Source organism: Callospermophilus lateralis, chromosome 10 (assembly GCF_048772815.1).
Source record: "Callospermophilus lateralis isolate mCalLat2 chromosome 10, mCalLat2.hap1, whole genome shotgun sequence".
Taxonomy (NCBI): domain Eukaryota; kingdom Metazoa; phylum Chordata; class Mammalia; order Rodentia; family Sciuridae; genus Callospermophilus; species Callospermophilus lateralis.
Window position 1 is genome coordinate 131,309,850 of NC_135314.1, and position 21,778 is coordinate 131,331,627.

General features: G+C 53.0%; 1 protein-coding gene across 1 annotated transcript; it reads right to left on the bottom strand.

Annotated features, from left to right (window-relative positions):
- Nucleotides 1-116: 116 nt before the first annotated feature.
- Gnai2 (G protein subunit alpha i2) lies at nucleotides 117-21,302 on the bottom strand. The gene is made up of 9 exons (XM_076867689.2): nucleotides 21,048-21,302; nucleotides 6,415-6,457; nucleotides 6,043-6,184; nucleotides 5,695-5,855; nucleotides 3,464-3,592; nucleotides 2,993-3,122; nucleotides 2,746-2,899; nucleotides 1,732-1,945; nucleotides 117-1,046 (listed from the first exon to the last, which is right to left on the bottom strand). The coding sequence occupies exons 1-8, from the start codon at nucleotides 21,163-21,165 to the stop codon at nucleotides 1,755-1,757; spliced, it is 1,068 nt and encodes a 355-aa protein (XP_076723804.1). The 5' UTR covers nucleotides 21,166-21,302; the 3' UTR covers nucleotides 117-1,046; nucleotides 1,732-1,754.
- Between the last annotated feature and the right edge of the window lie 476 nt (nucleotides 21,303-21,778).

Here is a 21,778-nt window from a genome sequence, read left to right on the forward strand (position 1 = left end):
CAGAATATTGAATCCCGGCCCAGGTGAGGACTGAGGTCCAGATCAATCACTGAGCACATGAGTCGTGGTCTCCTGGGAGAAAGAAAAACCATCAAGTCTTGGCATTTTTTTCTTTCTACATTTTATTATTTCAAACCATGTGAACAATTCCATAAAACGTGAAAAAAGCAAGGAAGTGTTCAACGCTGAAGGACCCGGGCCTGGGGCGAGGGCATGAGGGGCCTGGCCCCTCAGCAGGCAGCGGCGGTTCCTAGGTTAGCGCTAAGGAGCTACATTTAGGTTAATGGAGCCTGGGCCCAGGGCCATGGGGTAGGGCCCTCTGTGATGTTGGCAGTTGTCTGGAACAGCCCTTGGAACCCAATTCCATGGAGGGCAGGGCGGGGTGCTGCCCGCACAGGGGTGGCGAGCAGATGGATGGGTGTAAACACGCAGACACACTCAAGGCACGGAATCACTGGAAAGGGGTTGGGAGGGTGCTGGTCAGGATCTGAGTTTTAAATAGGTTTTCTCTAAAATTCTAGGTTTGCAGTTTTTTTTCTTTTACTTTCATTTGTTTTTAAAAGCAGGTGGACTGTGTTCTCCAGGAATGGTGGCGTTTCACGCTTCTTGTGCTTTTTCCTTTGGGGCCTCCAAGCGGTGGGGATGGGGTGGGGTGGGCAGGAGGCTCCCTGTAAACATTTGGACTTGGGCTGGGTCAGGGCTGGTGTTGGGCGAAGCTAGGGGTCTGGACTGGAGAAGTGGGTGCCCCTCCAGACACAGGCCTTGGGAGATTCAGCATGTGCTCCCCCCACAGAACAAGATAACGGTCAGAAAATCAGAACAGATGCCCAGGAAGAGGTACCATAGCCACTCCTGGCACCTCAGAGTCAGGCTTCAGAGAGGCCTGTGGTAACCCCTCCCCTAAGACTGGAGCCAAGAGAGGGGAGAGGAACTGGAACAGAGGAAAGATTTGAGAAGCAGCCAGGGCTGGGTGAGGCAGGCTGGGAGTGTGGTCTTCTTGCCCCCATCTTCCTCAGGGACTGGGGGGAGCAGAGTCAGCGATGGCCCTGGAGGTGGGGATAGTCATGACATGGATTGGGAGGAAGCTGGGTGTGCCTCTTCCTCCTGCCTTCCTAGACAATGACCCTCTCCTTTATTGAACTTGCAATCCTCCTGCCCAAGTCTCCTGATTCTCCCAAGTAGCTGGGATTACAGGCATGCACCTCCACAACCTGCTGAACCTCTCCTTTTCCCCACCCACCTTTACCAGGAACCCAGGTGTCACTCAATAGTTTCTGTTGCTGGGTTATGGAGGATAGGGGAGATAGCAGCACTGGCAGAGTCATCACACCTCTACCAAGGCCAGTTGGGCCAGCCTGAGCCCAGGACCCTGTCTGAGGGAAAGGTGGCTAAGGACAAGTGCAGAGCTGGTCACAGTGAGCAGTAAGTATAAACCTAGGCTCCCGTCAGCATCCAGCTTCCACTGGGTTAGGTCAGTGCCCTGGTGGGTGAGGACATGAGTTTTCTCCAAGGAATACTGGGACAGAACCAGAAGACCAGGCCCCTTTTTCTGGCTAGTGGGTTAGGCCTACCTGTGCTACCTCCTCAGTGCCCTGAATACAAATAAGTTGACCTGATGGCCCCCTTCCCTCCCATCTTCAGGCTTATCACCCCCACCAGGTCTCTCCCCAGGTCCCAAGTCTGTCCCTTCTTTTCTTCCCCAGCTCCCTGCCTCACCCCACTCTGGCTCACCATCCTGCCAGGCCCGCTGCCCCTCAGAAGAGGCCACAGTCCTTCAGGTTGTTCTTGATGATGACATCAGTGACAGCATCAAACACGAACTGCACGTTCTTGGTGTCGGTGGCACATGTGAAGTGCGTGTAGATCTCCTTGGTATCTTTGCGCTTATTCAGGTCCTCAAACTTACTCTGGATGTAGCTGGCTGCCTCGTCATACTTGTTGGCCCCTGAGGGAGATGCAATAGTGAAGACATGTGCTTTGTGTGGCAGGTAGGCGCCTTCGTATGTATATAGCAACTTTCTGTGCATGTGGATAGACAAGCATGTAACATGTATACATGCATAGTGACCACATATGAATATACATGCACACACTCTGTAAAGAGAGCACCTGCTGTGTGAAGGATGTGCCCATGTGTCCATGTCTGTGTGTCTATGTGTTTTTTGGTACTAGGAATTGAACCCAGCAATGCTCTTCTACTGAGCTACATCCCCAACCCTTTTCATTTTTTATGTGGAGACAATCTTACTAAGTTGAGCAAGCTGGCCTTCAATTTATAATCCTCCTGAGTCCCTGGGATTATAGTCATATACTACTGTGCCTGGCCCCATGTATATTAAGAATGCCCTGTGGCTGGGCATGGGGGCACAAATCTGTAATCCTAGTGACTTGGGAGGATGAAGCAGGAGGATCACAGTTTTGAGGCTAGCCTCAGCAATTTAGTGAGACCTTCAGCAACTTAGCGAAACCCTGCCTCAAAAATAAATAAATAAATAAATTTTTAAAAAGGGCTGAGGATGTAAAGTTCAGTGGTAAAGTGCCCCTGGGTTCGATTCTCAGTAACAAAAAGGGAAGAAGAAAAAAAGGCCCTGTGTTGCAGATACAGTTCATAAGCCAGCCTCTGCAGGTGTGTCTTATAGTCACTCTTCTGTCCAGAGGAGGGCGCCCATGGGCCACCTGTCCCCACTGGGTCCTCTTGGGAAAGGCACCATCTCTCCCTAGAGGCAGTGTCTATAGTCCCCTCACCTGTGTACTCAGGAAAGCAGATGGTCAGCGAGCTGTGTGTGATCTTCTCCTCAAATAGGTCCTTCTTGTTGAGGAAGAGGATGATGGATGTGTCTGTGAACCATTTGTTGTTGCAGATGCTGTCAAACAGCTTCATGCTCTCATGCATGCGGTTCTGGGGGCAGGACAGTGAGGTCAGCAATGGCAACCCCCCCCCACCCCGAACCCTCTGCATTCTCTTATGCCCAGCGTTTTCTCCATCTCTCACCATCTCCTCATCCTCAGCTAGCACCAAATCATAGGCGCTCAAGGCTACGCAGAAGATGATGGCTGTGACACCCTCGAAACAGTGGATCCACTTCTTCCGCTCAGACCGCTGACCACCCACATCAAACATCCTGTGGACATAGATCACCTTAGCTCCAAGAAAGGGGAGATTCCCCACCCTGTTTCACAGGCTGAGGACATGAGGGTGTATCCAGAGTGGAGCCACTGCCTTCATGGAACCATCCACTTGCCCACTTCACTGCTAGTTCACTGCTGGGGCAAGTCTTGATGGCAGAGGCTGTGAACAGCTGGCTAAAGTGACCACTGATTTACTGGGTCATGAAGACATGCTTTCCCCAAACACACCCTTGAGAAACCTGAGTGGGACCAAGGAAGGCTGGCCTAGCCCCCACTCTGCTACCCCAAAGGCTGGTAGGTGTTGCCCCTCTACCCTGCCCACATGCCCGCTCACTTGAAATGTAGGTCCTTGAAGGTGAAGTGTGTTTCCACAATACCCGTGGTCTTCACACGGGTCCGCAACACATCCTGCTGTGTCGGGATGTAGTCACTCTGCGCAATGCGCTCCAGGTCATTCAGGTAGCTACAAATGGGGGCGGGGGTCAGTGGAGGCCTCCTTACATGGACCCTGGGTCAGAAGGAAGAGCCCCCCTCCCTCCCACACCCACTTCTCAGGCAAAGTACTTGCTTCTTTAACTTCTGCCTACTTTACACTCTCTGCTCAGATAAGAAATCTGGACTCATAGCCTCTTGTCTCCCAACCACAGAAAGGGACTGAGAAGAGTTGAAGCTCAGTGGCCAGCCATCCAAGCCCCAACTCCAGGGTTTTGGAGCTTCAGAAAAGGGGGTGGAAGGGGGTGGAAGGGGGCAAATTAGTCCTTCAGGGAAGGATTCAGGATGCTAATCGTGCAATTATGGTAATTGCCGCAGAGCAGCCTGGTGTGGTCCCTTGATATGAGGCTGAACATGTTGGGGCCTGCCAGGCCCAGTGGGCACCAATAAAATTTTGGCTTCTTAGGGAGAGGGCAAAGATACCCGCTTGGCAGGTGTCTCAGGGGCTCTTCATTACCAGCTCCCTTAATTAGTATCAGTGCTGCCCCTATAGGCCTGTCTCAATATACTTGCTACCCTGGAGACTGGATTTAAGCATCTACACCACTGCCCTCTACCCATGTCTTGCTCCTGAGGCAGAGCTGCTGGGGCCAGCAGCCGGGCCAAACCAGGCCAGAGGGAAATGATCTCAGAGACACAGGGACAGAACAGAAAAACAGGAAGGGCCATGGGGGACCATGACGCATGTGCTGTGACCTGTGTGCCACGCCCCAACTATCCAACTATTACTGACAGAGCCCCCAGCCTGAAAATTTCATGGTGGGTTCCACAGCAGCCTCTCCTTCTCAATAAGTGGATTCGCCCTAAGGACCCCCTGCCCTACCTGCAGTCTTAAGAGTATTGCAGTAAAGAGGGTTAACGTATTCTTGTTCCCTATGGTCCTACAAGCTCTGCTGGTGGCTGAGCCTGTGACCTCCGTGAGGTGGGGGTAGCACTGAGGCCTATAGGCCCCTACAGTATTTGCTATAATCCTGCAGCTTCTATGGAGGGGACACACTCACAAGGGGGGGGGGGGTCAGGCCATACAAGGAGGGTAGAGGGAGGCTGCCCATAAGATGAGGGGCAGGACTGGAAAATCCTGGCCAGGCAAGTCCTTCTTCTCACCCACCCTTGAGAGGTCCAGCCCCTCTTAGGTGGGCTGTGGCCTGGACAGGCAGTAAAAGTCAGAAACATGTTCCACACAGGAGTCCTAGCTGGAGCCTCTGCTCCAGGAGGGAGAGAGGACAGGGATTGCAGCCTATCTGGTTCCAGTACCTGTGGATATCCCCTAGAACCTCTCTTTCCCATCCTTGTGGGGTCCTCAGCACCCTGCAGCAGTCCTGACACATGGTAAGGACTGTAGGGAAGGAGTTTAGAACTGTGGGCTGGGCTGAAAGGGTCCAGACCTATTACACATCTGGGATTCTTGGGATTCCCTGTGATTCCCCAGATGAATATTGGACTCACCCTGGAGCCAGCAAGGGTCAGGACAGAGGTACAGGTTCCAGCCTGTGCACATGCCTGTCACCTTGCCCACAGAATCTTTACCCACTTTGCGTGTCCCTCTCAGGCTGATCTGATCTCAGTGCCTTCAAGCACAGCCCTGGAGTTTGTATACACCACACTCCTACCTGGAACCCCTGCCCATTCTTCCCATGGCTAGCTCTTGTTCAGCACTCAGCTGAGATGTCCTTCCACTGGACATCTCCCTCATGGCGCTGACACCCTCAGCTGTCACTGTTTGGGAACTTATCTGCTCCACTTATCACTATGCCCCTGAAGGCTTGCATGGGGCCTGACACAGAGCAGGTGACAGTAAATGTTCTTTAGAACAATTGTGCAAAAAGACAGATAAGGCTTAAGTGGCCTATAAGAATACTGTACAAGCCACCCTATCATTCCTCCTGGCCTTTTAATACTATGCCACCCCATCCCATCCAACCCCACAAACCACCAAAGCTTTGGTTGACAATCATCAGCTTCATAACCAGAAACCAGTAGTATCTCACTGGGGTTGCTCAGGTTCTACAGTCCAACCCATAGTCTAGACCTCCCCAGACCCTTGCTCTCTACCCAGCCCCTTGGAGCACTCACTAGGCTGCTGAGTCGTTGAGCTGGTACTCCCGCGAGCGGCCAAAGCAGGCCTGCACACCTTGATCAGCCCAGAGCCTCCGGATGATGCTGGACAGATCCTCAGGGAGCATGCCCTGCTCCTCAGCAGTGCAAGACAGTGCAAACAGCTGCCTGGCATCGTCCTAGGTACAGCAGTGGTGGGCAGTCAGCCAGTTGAAGGACCATACCCCCACCCTGCCTGTCAGAGCCAGGGAGTCCTCTGGAATGGGGCCCAGGCTGGGATATTCTGATTCCCCAGGACAAGACTCCCTTAAAGCCTTATGGCTTAAAGCCTTGTGGGAAATGGGTGGTGGTGGAGGATGTACATACCGCACGTTGGGAATCAGCAAAGTCAATCTGCAGGTTGCCCATGGCCTTGACAATGGCCATGATGGACTGGATGGTGTTGCTGTAGACAACTGCCCGGTATTGCCGGCATTCCTCCTCTGAGTAGCCATCCTCATGGATGATCCTGACAGCCAGGGGTCAGGAGTTAGGGTCCACAGGGCACAGGGAGTTCCTGGGGCTGCTGGGGCCTGCTTCAAAGAGGGAAAAACTGCCCCCAACCCACCAGGGCTGATAGATAGATGACTAGCTATAAGAAGTCTGGGCCTGGTTGAGCCTATACTGGGGGCAATACAGGCCCATGGGAAGAAAAGGGGAAATCGAAGTTTGGGGACTGACTGTGTGTATAGCACTTACTTCATCTGCTTGACGATGGTGCTCTTCCCTGACTCCCCGGCACCTGGAAGAGAGGGCACAGGCAGTCAGGGGCAGGCCCAGTAGGGCTCCACAGGCCTGCCCCTGTAGCCCTAGAGGCAGAACCCAATCTCCACATCAGTGGCACAGTGAGAGGGAGGCAGCTGGCAGGGCCATATTGGTCAAGAACCTATAATATCTGTCCCATGGAGACTGTCTATAGGTCTTTTCCTCCGTAGACTTCACTAGCCCCCATGGCTCCCTTCTGCCTTGGTTGAGTTCAAGGAGTCTTGACCAGAGACCTAAGGCCAGCCCTGCATTCCCTGTCATCCTCACATTGGCTTGCTGCCCTGTGCACCTGGGGCTCACCAACATGGCACCTCAAGCAGAGCTGGTAGGAAAGTGCCTTGTATACTCCAGCAGGACAGTCGCCCCTCTTCTCCCCACATCCTGAACCTTAGATTCCTGGGGACCTAGGCTGGCACACAGTGTCATACTCATTTCTCCTGGATGTGGCTCAAGCTCTCTGCTGGATGGGGCAGGTCTGCTCTGAGCATATGGAGTATAGAATCTCAGAGACCTGGAACCACATGGAGTCACACACAAACACACACATCCCTCTATACTGGCTCAAGCTTCTTCTTTAACCTGTCAGAGCCTCTACCCCATATTTCTTTTCAGCTTATTCTCTGAGATTTGCTGCCATTCTCTCCTGTTCATCACAGCAGGCCCTACAGGCACTGTTTTTACTCCCATTTTTACAAATGAGGATTTGGGGGCTCAGGAAAGTAAAATCTTGGTCTAGAATTGTACAGCCAGGATTCAGAAAGACAAGGGAATACCAAGAACCATGTTGCCTAGTCTACCCTGCCTATCTCAAAACATGGCTCAGACCTCCAGGACCATGCCCTGGGAAGGTATTTAAAAAGACAGAGTCTGGGGCTAGGGGTGCAGCTCAGCAGTAGAGTGCATGCCTAGCATGGTTTAATTCCCAGCACCTTAAAAAAAAAAAAAAAGAGATAGGACAAGGATGGACAGACTGGAAATAGGGCCCTACCTCTCCCCGCACTACTCCCCTGTTCTGAGCTACAGGTAGAATGGCCCTCAGCCAGGCCCCACTCTCCTGCCCAGGCTTTGCCCAGACTGTCTCCTCCTGCCAGACACTGCCTCTTGTCATCTCCAGACCTCTGCTCATGCTGTTCTCTTTGCTGTGCAGACCTGCCCCATGCTCCATTTCTGGCATCCCAATTCTCCTGAGCATTGTGGCAGGGCCATCCCTCTGAGCAGCTCAGGATGACAGGTGGCAGGGTCTGTGGGGAGGTTAAACTTAAGGACTGTGACCCGGCCACCAGCAATCCTAGGGGCTGATAAAGACAGCCTCAGAGGATAAAGGGGCTAACCTACAAATCAGCATGAGCAAACATCAGCAATGATACTGGCATTACTGTAAAGGGTGCCAGATGATATTACATTCACTAGGTACTTTAATCCTCACAAGCAACCTTGAGAGGCAGGTTCTACTCTCATCCCTAACTAACAAATGAGGAAACAGACACAAAGAGGTTGAGGTAGCGCAGTTATAGCCCCCTGTGTGGGTGGCCCACCGAATTCCACACACCATTCATTCTAGAGTTGTCCTAAATGATTCATACCACAGCTAGGCCACACAGTCCTCTGGGGCCAGCTGTACTCCTCACTGGGATACTGAGTTCACTCCCTACCTGCCTGGGCCAACTCTGGCCCCAGTCTATATGAGGCCCAACAAGCAACAGCAGCATTAGCAGACACCAGGACTGGGTAACAGACATTTCCAAGGGCCTTGCCCAGCTTAGCTCTCCTACCTGAGAATTTTTTTTTTTTTTTTAAAAGATGACATCTCACAATGTGAGACCACCAGGCTGGTCTTGAATATGTAGACCCAAGTGATCTTCCTGTGTCAGCCTCCAAAGTAAATGGGACTATAGGCATGTATGGGAGGCTTCAGACCCACATTTTACTAGGAGAAACTGAGATCTAGCTATGACCCTTGCAAGAGTGGGTTTGGGCATATCCCTATTCCAGTGGCTACTCTGAGAGGATCTGAACTCTCCTTATAAATGCTACCGGTGCCTGTTTCAATTTGTCCCAGGCCTGCTTCCTAGGATAGGGGAGGGTACTGGGTGGTATATAACATGTAGGCTCTGGGCAGGTGGAATAGTGATTCCCTCTAGGGTTTCAGCCTTGGGCATTAGGGGCACCTGGCCCCATATAGTTGCCTGGTTGTGGACTGTAGTCAGATGGCAGCACCCTCCCCCTCTACTGGGCTGCACATAGCAGAGCAGCCAGGATCCCTCGTACTCCACAGGGCTGGTAGGGATGTGGAAGGCATAGAAAGCCTGGTAGATCAATGGGACCCATGTCCCTGGGGCCTCAATAGCAACTCAGGAAGGGAGGGCAGCAGCGGCCATCTGGCTCTCCTTCCCTCTTGCTCCTACAGAGCAAAAGGAAGGAGGCACATTTAGAGCAGAGGAAGAACTAGGAGTGAGCCAGAGAGTTTTAGGATTGGGGGCCCCACTGGGACAGCAGAGACCAAGGATGTAAATTCATGGGTTAGATCAATATGCTGACCCCAGCCAGTGGAATCAAAACTCAGAGCAGAGCAACTGTCCAGGATACAGGAGACCTTGGAAAGGTATAGATTTGCTCCCCTTTTGCTTCTTTGGGACCCCTGACCACCATCGGTTTCCCCCATCTGACCACTAAGAATTGAAAAAGCATCTGGTCTTCTGATCTTTCTCTTTCTAGGTAGCATGGGCCACTCGTGACCCCACCCAGTGATAGGGATAAAGCACAAACTTGCTTTGAATCTCATTTTCCTAGCAGAGCTGGTAGACATCAAGACACTGATAGCAGCACCTGAGCATGCCAGGCCTGAAGCCAGGACACTCGTTCTCTGCTCCACCCACTTCCCTGTCCTCTTCAAGCCTCAGTTTCTCTTCACAAAGTTCTCAAATGCTAAGAGTCAGGAGGACATTCTCTGGCCCCAGCAGGGGTCAATGCAAACAGAACCCCCTTTAACAGGTAGACTAATCAAGGACATAGAGCTTCCATCCTTGGATTCAGGGTGGTCCCTTTGTTCTTCCAGTAGTTGTGACTCAGGCGGAAAATAGTGAGAGGGAGGACAAAGGCGTGGTGTTGGAAGCCAGGCAGAAAGCAGGAAGATACCAGGACAGAGTCAAGGCATTGCCCCAAGAAGCTACACAGGGGAGGGGCCAGGAGCACAGTGGTGGGGCACATGGGATTTCCAGTGGAAAGGGTGGGGTGAAGACCCTGGCTTTCTGGCAGCCTCTAGGCTGAGTGCCTGGGGAGCTTAGGGGCTGCAGTCTTGTTCTTCATTCCCTAGGCTGGGCTCCTTCTCTATCAGGGCCTGATGGATCTCCTCACCAGATAAGTTGGCATCTGGCCCAGAGTTTGCTTGCACCCTGCTGATTGGGGGCATTCAGCTTCCCCAACCAAGCCCTGTATCTTTCCCTTAGGAGGGAACTTCCCCAGCTGACTCCAGATTGCTGCAAAGGGGCAGGGGAGCTCTGCCAACAGGTGACAGAAATCAGCTCCTTCTGCTGAGAGAGGACTCCACTGGGTATTCCATCCTCAGCTGGGTGAGACCAGAGGGGCCCACAGAGGTTCTCTGCGGGGGGTGAAGATGGGGCTTGACATTCCCACCGGGTCACACTGTGCCACCCGGTGGCACAGCTGCTGAGCTCAGAGCAGGCAGGCAGTGACTGCAGCGATGTGCTGAGCTGCAGGGGCTGCTCTGCATTAGAACAGCTGCCTCTACTATGGGGTGTTGAGCTCCTGTGGAGGAGGGGACAATGGAGGAAAGGAGACAGTAATACCCCATCTGTCTGAACATAGCCAGCAGAGCCTTGCAGAAAGAGATAGCTCCATAGATCCACCTACTTGATGCTGATCCCAGGTCCCAGTATCTAAGTCACTATCCACCCATCTTGAACCCTCTACTCCCCCCATTAGGCTTTAATCTGCTGGGAGGTAGTAACAAGCTGCTGTCCTCTTTGACCTCAGTTTCTCCTCTGAAGACTGCCAAGCACGGAGAGGCCAGACAGCCCATCTTCTCACTTTCAGATCTTTTCCCAAAGAGGTCCAGACCCACCATGGCCCTGCTGCCCACTGTGATCCTTCCTGAGATCTCCATGAACTTCAGTTCCCTCCCTGTCCTTTCTCTGGTACCTCACTTATGAAATAGAATATCCCATTATCTTCTCCTTGGGAAAGGGGTGAGGATTTAATGCAAAGCTCTTCTCACAGTGCCTGACACATGGTAAGCATTCAGATAAAAATTCACACTTCTCCCTTGGGAAGAACACAGATTTCCCCAAATCTCTCATTTGCTACAACCCATATTGACCATGCTGTGCTGGTCACTGTGAAAGCAACTTGCAGAGTGGACTGCTGTGGTCATCTCATTTGAAGGAGAGCTTCTGAGAGCTTTCAGATAAAGAGTGGATGAAGAACAATGAATGGTGACCCACAGGCTGATTCAGAGAGTAGTAGTTCCCTGCTTGGATTTAGTGTAACCTGGGACAGGAGTAAGAACCAGTCAGTCTCCTGGCTTTTTGACGAGTTCATCACTCCTTTTCCACAGCACTACCTCTCCTACAGGGCCCTCCTTCCTGCCCAGGAGCCTTTCCACTGATATTGCTCACTGACTACACACTTAAAAGGCTGAGAAGGCTTGGGAAAAGGCCTCCCTGAAGAGAGTTCCCAGGCTGGTGGGCTCTCCTGGAACACATGGGGTGAGGGAGAGCAGCCAGCTGACGTGGCAGCCCAAGGGCAGAGATTCTCATAAGCAGCGGTGGCTGGAACCACAGGATAGACTTGGGCAGCAACCCAGCTCAAACCCACAGCACCAGGCGCACCCATGCTGTCACAATCTTCTCTGGCCTATCCTGGTGGGGCACAAGGTAGGGGGTAAAATCGGGGTGGGCCCTGGAAAGCCCACCCCAAAGGCAACCCAGACATAACCTCTACTCTCATCCCAGGAGAGTACCACATCTCCAGGTCAGACCATGGTTCTCAGATCCCACCATCCATCCCCCACCACGCAGCATTAGTGTCCCAGGTCTGGCCACCAGCAGGGGGAGCAGGGCAGCCAGAGACAGCGGAAGAGGTGGGGGTTGGGCAGAGCTGGGGAGTGTTTTGTTTGGGAAAAACAACCCCCCTAGCTAGGGGTGACTGGGGGGAAGTGCCTGGACCCTCACCCACCACCTCCACCCTGGGAAGCCCCCAGCCAGCTTCAGAGACCACATGCAGAAACAATGGGAATAGGAGGGAAGAAGGGGGAGAAGGCCCAACCAGACAAAGGCCCTCCAGGCCCCACCCCCTGCCGGTCTCTTCCTTCCTCCAGGTGCTGCTCTTAGGCCCCTTCAATCCCTCCAAGGAGGCTCACAGGGTCCAGCACTGGAGTGGGGGCAGGGATATGAGGTCTTGTATGGCCTCTTCCACACTCCCACCCATTCCTGTAGCCTGGCCTTCCACCAGATGCCCCAACAAACCAAACCCTTTCTGGTCTCTGCCACTTGGGCTGCCTCCAGCAACTTCCAGAAGTTCCCAAACCCATTAGGGAAGCACCAACAACTAAGGCCTGTCTTGCTACTACCAAGTCAAAGATCTCTGTACAAAGGCAACTGAGGTCTGGAATCCTGTCCAGACATGGAAGGCTTTCCTGGGTAGGAGCATCTCTCTCAGTGAGGCCCTTGCCCAGAAGGAAACTCAGATACCTGGTGAGGAAGAGAAGCCTGGGGTAAGGGAAACTTTGAGACCAGTTCATCATTGGTTAATCCCCTGGGCTGCAGATCTCACCCTCTGCAGAAGTCAGGAGGTGCTGGACAAGCCCAGGTCACACAAAGAGCTGGATCATTTGGTACATCCCTTTTCCAGGAAGCTTCTTCATTTAAAGAATCCCCCCCCCCTTTTTTTTTGTACTGGGGATTGAACCCAGGGGCACTTTACCCCAGCCCTTTTTATTTTTTACTTTGAGACAAGGTCTCAACTGAAATTGCTTAGGATCTTGCTAATTTGCTGAGGCTGGCCCTGATCTTGTAATCCTCCTGCCTCAGCCACCATACCACCAAGGAGACCCCTTTGTTATTTTTTTGTGGGGGTGGGTGGCACACTAGGGATTGAACCCAGGAGTGAACCACATCCCCAGCCCTTGAGACAGGGTCTCACAAAGTTGGTTAGGGCTTCACTAAATTGATGAGAGTGACTTTGAACTTGTGATCCATCCTCCTGCCTCAACCTCCTCACCAGCTAGGATTACAGATGTACACCACTGCCCCTTTGTTATTCTTAAAATATCTGAATAACCACCAACTCTTTTCTGACTTATTTTGTTGTACCATAGGTGAGGTGTCTAGAGCCTAACTCTCAGTGTCCCTAAATGTAAAATGTACCCCTCAGGGGAGTGCCAAACCCATGGCCTACACTGAGCAGCTTCTCTTGGGTCTTCACACTCACCCCAAACTGTGTTCATGCCCAACAAGCCAGCAGTTGTCCACATGTCCACAGATCACAGTATTGTGCTAAGAATCATATTACAGGCCCCAGCATTGGGCACAGACAGGGAACAGGATAGCCTGAGGTCATACAATAAGGAAGGTAAGGGATTGGACCCCTGGAACCCAGTCTTGTGTAGCCTTGAGGCTGTATGGTTTCTGCTTTCTGCATAGCTCCTGGCTCAGAGAAATGTGGATATTTCTGCCCTGGCTCTCCTATGCCTCTCTTGGGACCCTCTATCCCCCTAGAACCTGGCTTGACAATATAAAGCAGAACCCCTGGGAACTCCAAGGTGGAGGGCAAGGCCCCACCAGACACAAAACTCAGTGTGAAGATCAAGAAGCATGAGGAACTGACCTTACCAATTGTCATGCTGTCACCAGCCCACTGCAGCCACAATCAACCACCACACAGTACCATAAGCACCACAGGGGCACACACCTCTGAGTTGGCACTCACAGCAGAAGCCTTGCAGGAACATTCTTCCTTTCCACTCATCTGGCCAACTCCCCATCTCACAGCCCCACCCCAGACTTCAGCAGATCTGCAAACCTTCCTCAGGCCTGGTGTGTCTCCCTAAGAAAGAGAGCTACAGAAGGAACAATCCTAATATTAAGGGAAAAGTGAAGTTCTAAATTGCAGACTGTGACATGAACATTGATTGCCATGACATGAACATTGGACATGGGCTAGGAAAAAAGGTGGGAAGTAAAAAAAAAAAAAAATGCAGCTACATGTAGGATGAGGTCACCGCATGGACACTCCAGATTTCTTTTTTTCTTTCTTTCTTTTTTTTTTTTTTAGTTGTAGATGGACACAATCTACAATAAATGTAGATGGACATAATAAATATTTTTATGTGGTGCTGGGGATCAAACCCAGAGCCTCCTCATGCATGCGAGGCAAGCCCTCTACCACTGAGCTATAATCCCAGCTCCCCACAGATTTCTTGTTTTGAGCAGCAAAGATTTATGCAGAATCTTGATCTCACCTTCCAGGGCAAAGGAGGAAATGAAGGCCCCCAAGGCAGGGCCCTTAAGCATACACAGAACACACGGGCACCAGGGCAGCTGCCCCAGTATCTGCCTATTACCCTGACTGATCAATTCCCATAAGCTGGGCCCAGACTTCCAAGAGGCTGTGATGATTGGAACAGGTGCTCAATTACTACCTGGGTCATATCCTGGCATCTCCACTTATTGAGTAAGTCACATAATGTCCCTGAGCCTCCGGCTTCCTCATCAGTGAAATGGGTGTGACATCAGTCTCAGCCTCTCAAGATTAAGTAAGATAAGACTGCAAAGAGTTCAGCTCCACACAATCATCAAAGCTTAATCAGAGGCAATGGCTGCTAATATTAGAGGAGAAACAGAGGCCTAGTGAAGGCCCAGAGAATGGCTGGTTGGCAGGAGGACTCCTTAAACTAGGACCAAGGCCCTCTCTGTCAATCTCCAAGCAGGGGAAACCCAGAGTGAGCTAATCCTGGGGCTGCTGCTCCATTTCCAGGCATTCATCTCGGCCTGTGGCTGGCCTTCCGGCTTTGGAGGGCAATGGCCGCTCGGGAATCTAACAGCAGCTTTCTGCTTTCCTGCTGGTCCTCCCACTGGCGTCCTTCTCCCAGCCACCACTTCCTGTGGCCAAAGGAGGGGCTGGAATCCTTCTCAGAGGCGCCACCTTCTCTGGGATTCTGGGCCCAGCAGTTATGGGGCAAGACAAGGGCAGAGCAACCTAAATTGGTCCCTACCTAGTGACTGCCCACAGAAGTATTCTGATGAGTCTAGATACGTGTTTACCTCCTAGACCTTCCAGTTGGCAGAACCCTGGGCTGCCTGGGTTTATACCTCTGAACTAGCACCAAAGAGTCTTCTGGCTTCTTCCTCTTTTGGGCTCCTCCTCCTCCAGCTGCTTCCTCCTTTTCCTCCGATGTGGACACCACTTCCCTGAGAGGTCCTGCCATGCAAACTTCACTGCCCCCTCTCTGGGCAAGAGCACAGCAGGTACCGCTATCAACATATCCTCTGTACATCCTGAGGCTGTGACAGCATTGGAGCTCCCAGCATCCTCCAAGCCATAAAGATACCTTCTCTCCAAAAAGCCCTGGGGGATAACCCAGGCTTACTCAAACTGGCCTGTCACCACCTTCTGAGCCTTGTAAGCACATTCAGAAAGCCAACAAACACTGAGGGCCTGGCCAGTAATATTTGTTTATTCCAGGGAGATTATTCTTCCCAAACCAAGAGTGGTCACAGTCCCTAAAAGCAGCAACAGGGTGAGGATGGGGTTGGGGTTTAGTAAGAACAAGAGTTCCCAGCTAGAGGGCCTGGGTAGAAGGGGCCCCACCTTGTATCTATAGCTGCTGCCTAAGAGCATCAAGTACCAGAGCCATTAACTACACACCCAATTCTTTGCCTTTCTCAGGGCACTTTAAAGAGCATCCTTAAGCAAAGCCCATTAGCTGTCACCTGGTCACACACTTGTTGACCCCTTCCCCTACTCACTGAGCTAAGCTGGGACTCCTGGCTCAAGGTGCTAGGAAGGGGAGACAGCTGCCCAGTCTACACCCTACCCTACCTCAGCTGCCTAGTCCTGCCCCCTCCACTACATGAAAGGGTCAAAGAGGCAGCACTTCAGGCTCTAAATCTGACTGGCTCATCGTCTGCTGGAGTAGGCAGCCCCTGGGTCCTCAGTGGCTAAGAGCTTAGGCATTCAAAGTTTTCTTCCATCTTATTCCTGCCAGGTGAATTGGTGGCTAATCTCCCCCCACCAAAAAAAAAAAAAAAAAAACTGGTACTAGGGATTGAACCTAGGGGCTCTTAACTATGGAGCTACATCCCCAGGCTTTTTATTTTTTATTTTGAGACAGGGTCTCACTGAGTTGCTTAGGGCCTTGCTAATTTACTAAGGCAGGCCTTGAACTTGTGATTCTCGGGCCTCAGCCTCCTGTGTCACTGGGATTACAGGTGCACACCACTGGCCCAGAAAATCGGTGGCTTTTGGAAACAGCCAGAGATCAAGATCAAGGGCATGATGTACAGAATCGGTGTGTGGACCAAGCAGCCTCAAGTACCAGCACCCCTGGCAACCACAGTGCTGGAAGCATGAGGACTTCATGGGATGGGCTCACACCCCACCCCCAGTACTACCTAAATGCTGTTGCTTGGTGGGCAAATATTACTCAAAACAAAGGAGACCAAAGGGGTCACTAACCATATCCAGCCACCAACTGGCAGCCTAGGCTCAAACACAGTGGGTGGCGTGATGCTGCCTCAGGGCTTCTGGCATGGAAGGCTGTGTCCCTAGGCTGGTTTGACTTCCACCTCCAGCACACTGAAAGCTCATTCCCAGTGTCCTTACCACCTGCTGGCCTGTTATGGTTCCCTGTCCCCACTCTCCAGAGATACTCCCAGCTAAGCTACTGATTCACCTACTCTCCCAGATCAGGGGTATCCCTTGAAGGACCTAGTCACACTCCTATCCTACCCTTTAGGTATAATTTCTCATGGCAGGTGCTGAGCTTAGTGAGACTAAGGACATAGGCAGAAAGAATCAAAAATGGCTTAAATCCCCATTCTTTCCCTGCCGTGCGAACTGAGCTCCATCCCAGCCCACTCCAGCAGACAAAGCCTTGCCCAACCTGGGGGAGGGGTGGGAAGAGACTCTCAGGCCCAAGCAACCCCGCCCCCCATTCAAGTGCTAATGAGCTCCAGCAGGGGAGAAGAGGGCTGGCGGGGAGATTGTCTGGGCTGTGGGCCTGCCTGGGTACCAGCCTACCTGGCACTCAGGGCTCTGCCACATCCCCAACCCTAGGCCCCCAGAGGTTTTGTCTGACATCCCTGGGATAGTCTATCACTTTATCAGGCACTAACTCTTTGCAGTACACCCTGGTCTCCCCACTTGCAGTGGAGCTGCTTGAGGACATGGGAGGGGGTTCCCCTAAGTCCCCACACTAGCCAGGCATCCTGTAGAATGAAAGCCCCCTTCCCACCATATGCTCAGCACTGCAGGAATCAACAGTGAAGGTCCCTCAACCCTTTTCATACCTCCAGGGTTTAATGCACTGCCACCCACAATACCCTTGGCTGCAGATCTGGTCCCCAGGTTGTATGTGAAAGGCAAAATTCCTGCGAGGGCTTTATCTGAAAGTTTCTTAGCCAGAGCACAAGGTGGACTTGGAATTTGAACACAGATCTGTGTGACCCCCAAGGTCTTGGGAATCCAGGCCAGGTCTCCAGTCTGGGTGTTCTTGCTGAGTTGGTCTGTCTCCCCCAGTGCCTGGGGGATATATAGCTGGCAAATGGTGCTCATTTTTCAAAGCCAGCAGAGGACTCCTCCTCCAGGAAGACCCCTTCAAAAGCACCACTAGAGTCTCCCCACTGCCCAGCCAGGTCGGATCCCAGGGTAGCCCTCCCATCTACCTGCAACCAGGCTCAAGTGGCACTGCACACACACACCCAGGATTATATTATCCCTCTCCCCAAGGGCTATGCCCTTGTAGATGTGTTCAACGGCCTCATTGTTTCCACACACACTTAATATGCACCTTATAAAGTGTCAGCCCTTTGCTAGAGGCACAGACAGGATTAAGGCCACAAAATTCCCTTCCTTTTCCTTTGGTAAACTTATTCTTTGTGCAGTCTCCCTCTGTGCAGTCCCTGTGCTGGCAGGCCCAGAGACTGCAGCATTGCACAGGTCTCAGCCTGGTAGCCCTCAGGCTGTTCAGAAGCTTTTAGACTGTCAGAGAAGGTAGCCTTGAGGCAGTCTCCAAATAGCTCTTATTTGAAGGAAGAATACAAAGCCCTCTCCCCACAAACAGATGGAGTTCCTACTATGTGCTGTGCCCTGTGACAGGCTATAGGCTGGGCAGCAAATATTGTGGATGGAACAGGCTAGAGTCTGTTTCTGAGGTGCCTGCACAGTCTGTGATGGGACCAGGAAGAAACAGGCTAAAGAACTGTTCTCTTAGTGTCAACCCGGCCTCTATGGCTCAATGACCTCCACCTACCCATTCCCCAAACCAAGTTCTGTGGATATGTACTTCGTTCAACAAATAAGTGAGAAGCACCCAATACATAGCTCTGTGCTAGCAATCTCAAGGCCAATATCATGCTCTGATGGAGGGAAGCAGCAGTACCCAGGGCCTGAAGAGAAGATTCACCAGCCTCAGTGGAGGACAAGTAAAGATCCTGGGAGGAGATCTCAAGTAGAGTATTGAAGAACAATCAAGGGCCAGGGATATATAGCTTAGTGGTAGAGTGCTTAGCATGTGCAGGGCCCTAGGTTTGAACCCCAGTACCACTAAAAAAAAAAAAAAAAAAGAATAATCAAGTAGGAAACAACAGATGTAAAGTCCCAGGGGCATGACAAAACTACTGTACCTATGATCTAAATCCTTCCTGGAACCCACAGTGGGCACTCTCCTTTCAAAGGCTGTCCACCAAATTCCACCTGGGCCTAGCTGGTCAGTCATGTAGAACTGGGTAAGGTTGGGGGTACGGCTGGAGTGAGATTGGGACCAGCTACTCTGATCCCCCCCCAAGCTACCAGGAAAAACTCTTGCCAGTGTGTACACATCTGTCTCTGTCCTGGTGACAGTGACTGTGCCTGACGGCTGGCAGAGCTGCACAGAGGGGAGGGAGCCAGTGTGCAGGCAGGGCAGCAGGCGTGGTTCTGGCTGGGAGGGAAGGTTGGCACTTGCCCAGCCTGAGTCCCGTTGCCTGGACAGAGTTTCCCGCTAAGTGGGATAGGCGCCCAGAACTCTGAACCTGGCACAGTGGGACTCCCATTGCCACCTTATTCCTGGATGGGGAAGGCAAGGTTCAAGCCAGGACCCTTCCCCAGGCAGCCATGGCAGATAGGGTCCTGCAGATTGGGCCTCAATTTCAGGCAGAGCTTGGTCTCTCAGTCCCTTGCAGCATACACCCTGCTGGGTCTTAGCCCCACACCATGTCCCCAACAAGAACCAGAGGTTCCTGTTCGACTCAACCCAGGAAGCCCATGTCACAGAAAGAGCAAAAGCTAGAGAGGCAGAACACTGGGCTGGACTCCTCAGGCTGCAAAGTGCTGAGCCAGACCTTATACCTCTGGCTGCTACTAGTCCAGTGAGAAGGGTTGCCAGGTTCTACCAGATTCCACCTGGCCTGGCCCCAAAACTGAGCTGGGTTCCAAGGGGCAAGTCTGTCAAGATAAGGGAAGCTTCCGGTCCAATCACAAAACAGGTTAGAATCCCTATGTCTCTAGTACCCTAGGGTCCAGCCTCACATCTCCTGAGCTACCGCAATAACTGAGATCAACCTGGGAGGGGCTGGCAAAAGTCTTGGGTTGGGCACCAGGAGGTAGCGGTCCCGGAAGTGCCCTCCCCAGGCCCAGCAGGCACAGGGCATTCCGCCGCGTCGACACCCACTCACTGCCTGCCGCACTCACAGCAGAGACAGGAAGAGGCAAGCGCCCAACGCAAAGCAGCCCAGGAGGCTGGGCCGCCGCCCCTTCCCGCCCCTTCTCTTCCTCCCCGCGGCAGCAGTGGAGCGGATGCCATTTTGAAACCTCCGGGGCTGTGCCCCCGAGACCAGACTGCCCGGACGGTCAACAGATGGGCCCATAATGTACATCCATGCGGTTTCTCAGCCACCAGCCCTACATAAAAGGGCCTACTCTTCACAGCCTGGAGGCCCTAAAGCAGCTCTGGAACCAGGGGCCACACCCCCACACACATACTATCCTGCCTACAATGCTCCTGCGCTGCTGCCTGAGCCCTCCCTACCCGCATCCCTACCACCACCAATTCAGGCTACTGCTCCCAGTGTGAGACTGGGCTATGAGGAAAGGCAGGCTCACTGTCTTTGCAAAAGACCAGCTGGGATGCTCCCAGGCACACTGGCCCACCCCCAGCTCACTCCCCAACTCCTCATTCAGCTCCTCCATCACACCCCTCACATGGCTCTGAAATCCAACAGGCCCACCCACTCTTAAAAGCCATATCCCACCCTTTCAAGTCCAGAAAGGTACGGGAAGCCCAGCACCCGTCAGCAGATCTCCTCTGCCCGGCCGCAGGGGCAGCAATATGTCGGCTGTCTCACCACTTCCACTTCCCCCCATCCCTCTAGCAACCACCATCTTCCCTGGTCTTGGAAGCAGCTACAACCCTAACTCCTCCACACTCCCTCCTACTTCCCAGACTCCCCCCCTACTAGCACAGACAGGGCTTCAAAACTGGGAAATATGTTCTCTTGGTGAAGAACCTTCCAGGGAGACTTGAGTTCTGGTCCCCTCCCCAACATTACCAGTGGAATCTCAGTCCAGGCCCTTGGGGTTCTACCTAACCAGCCTAGGCTCTCTCCAGACCCTGGTTCTTCTCCCAGCACAGCCCACCTGGTGCAGGAGAGGTGGTGGACTCTGGGAAGGCCAGAGTGTGGGAGAGAACTTACAGAGGAGCAGCAGAGAGTTTGAGAAGTGATGCCTGCAGAGAGGGATCTGGTGGCCAGAAGCAGGGGCTCTGAAGAAGGTCCAGCTGGAGAGGGTTCAAGAACAGTTTCCCACTTGAGAGATCCCTTAGGGTTAGAATGCACAAGTGGAGAATATAGATTCCAGGGTAAGTACAGGGCACAGAAGGTAAACGAGGGAGTAGGGGCCTGGCAGGGACCCCAAGGGACGCTCATGTCCAATAGGAATAGGGGGAACAGGTGAAGCTTGGGGGTGGGGACCGAGTAGGGTTTTGAGGGTTTAGATAAAGTCTAGGAAAGAATGGAATGACAAGGCATGGAGACTCTGAGGCTCTGTGAGATTAGTTATCAAGGGTGAATGGTAAAGCAAGGACTGGACAGCTGATGTTAAAGCACCTTTGCCTGCACTTGGGAGTTTGGGGTATGGTGTAAGTTGAGGATCTGATCTAGTGTGGCCTAGGATTAGAGATCTAGACTAACCCAGAGTTTCCTCACTCTTATTTGGGGGTCGTGGCCAGGCTTATCCCGGGGAGATTCAAACCCGGCTATGGGGTCCAGAGCCTGCCAGGGAGTTTGAAGCCCTTGTCTGGGGATTCCGGCTGGGAATTGGCAAAGGGGTGAGGGCAGATCCAGACGCGGCCTCACCTAACAGCAGCAACTTCACCTCCCGTGCCGCCTTCTCGCCATCCTCTCGCAGGTTCTTATCGATCATTTTAGAGCGCTCGGCCGCCGCCTTGTCCTCGGCGCTCACGGTGCAGCCCATCCTGCCGTCCGCCGGCCTGGCCCGGCCCCCACACGGCCCACGGCCCGGCTTGGCCCCACCCGACCCACTCCGCTCCCGCCGCCGGCCCTCTGCGGACAGCTCTCTCCGGTCCGCAGTTCCGAGCGACTGCGGGAGGCGCCTTCCCGGCTGCCGCGCACCGTCGGCGGGGCGGGCCAGGGGTGGGGCCCGAGGGAGGCAAGCCCGGGACTGGGCCGGGGCGGGTCTGGAGGCGGGGCCAAGGGAAAATAAGGGCTGACTATTGGCTCGAGGGCGGAGCAAAGAGCAAAGTTAAGCTCAGCCCAGGCTCGGGCGCGGGCTGGAGGCGGGGCCACGCGGAGTGGACGGAAGGCAGTAGCAGTGGAGTCAATGTTGGGCTCCGGCTCTGGGCTGGCAGCAAGCGGGGCCGGCTTCGGATTGGGTGCTGAGGGCCTGAAGCCCCGCTTTAGAGGCAGCCGGGAGGAGGCTAGGAGGGTGGATCTCATAGCCCGTGGGTGGAGACTTGATGCCCGCGGGCTGTAAAGAAATCGGCCTTCTAAGCTTTTGAGAGCTGGGCGAATAGGGTGCAGGAGGCGTGTCTAAAACACTTGTTAAAGTTACTGAACCCAGTAAACTT

What these genes read in the sequence shown, in the direction of transcription:
- Gnai2 (XM_076867689.2), bottom strand. Translation starts at nt 21,165, where the DNA reads ATGGGCTGCACCGTGAGCGCCGAGGACAAGGCGGCGGCCGAGCGCTCT. An exon ending in ACCATCGTCAAGCAGATGAA is followed by an intron (nt 6,185 to 6,414) that starts GTAAGTGCTATA and finishes CCTGGCTGTCAG; the next exon opens with GATCATCCATGAGGATGGCT. An exon ending in TTGCTGATTCCCAACGTGCG is followed by an intron (nt 5,856 to 6,042) that starts GTATGTACATCC and finishes TGCTGTACCTAG; the next exon opens with GACGATGCCAGGCAGCTGTT.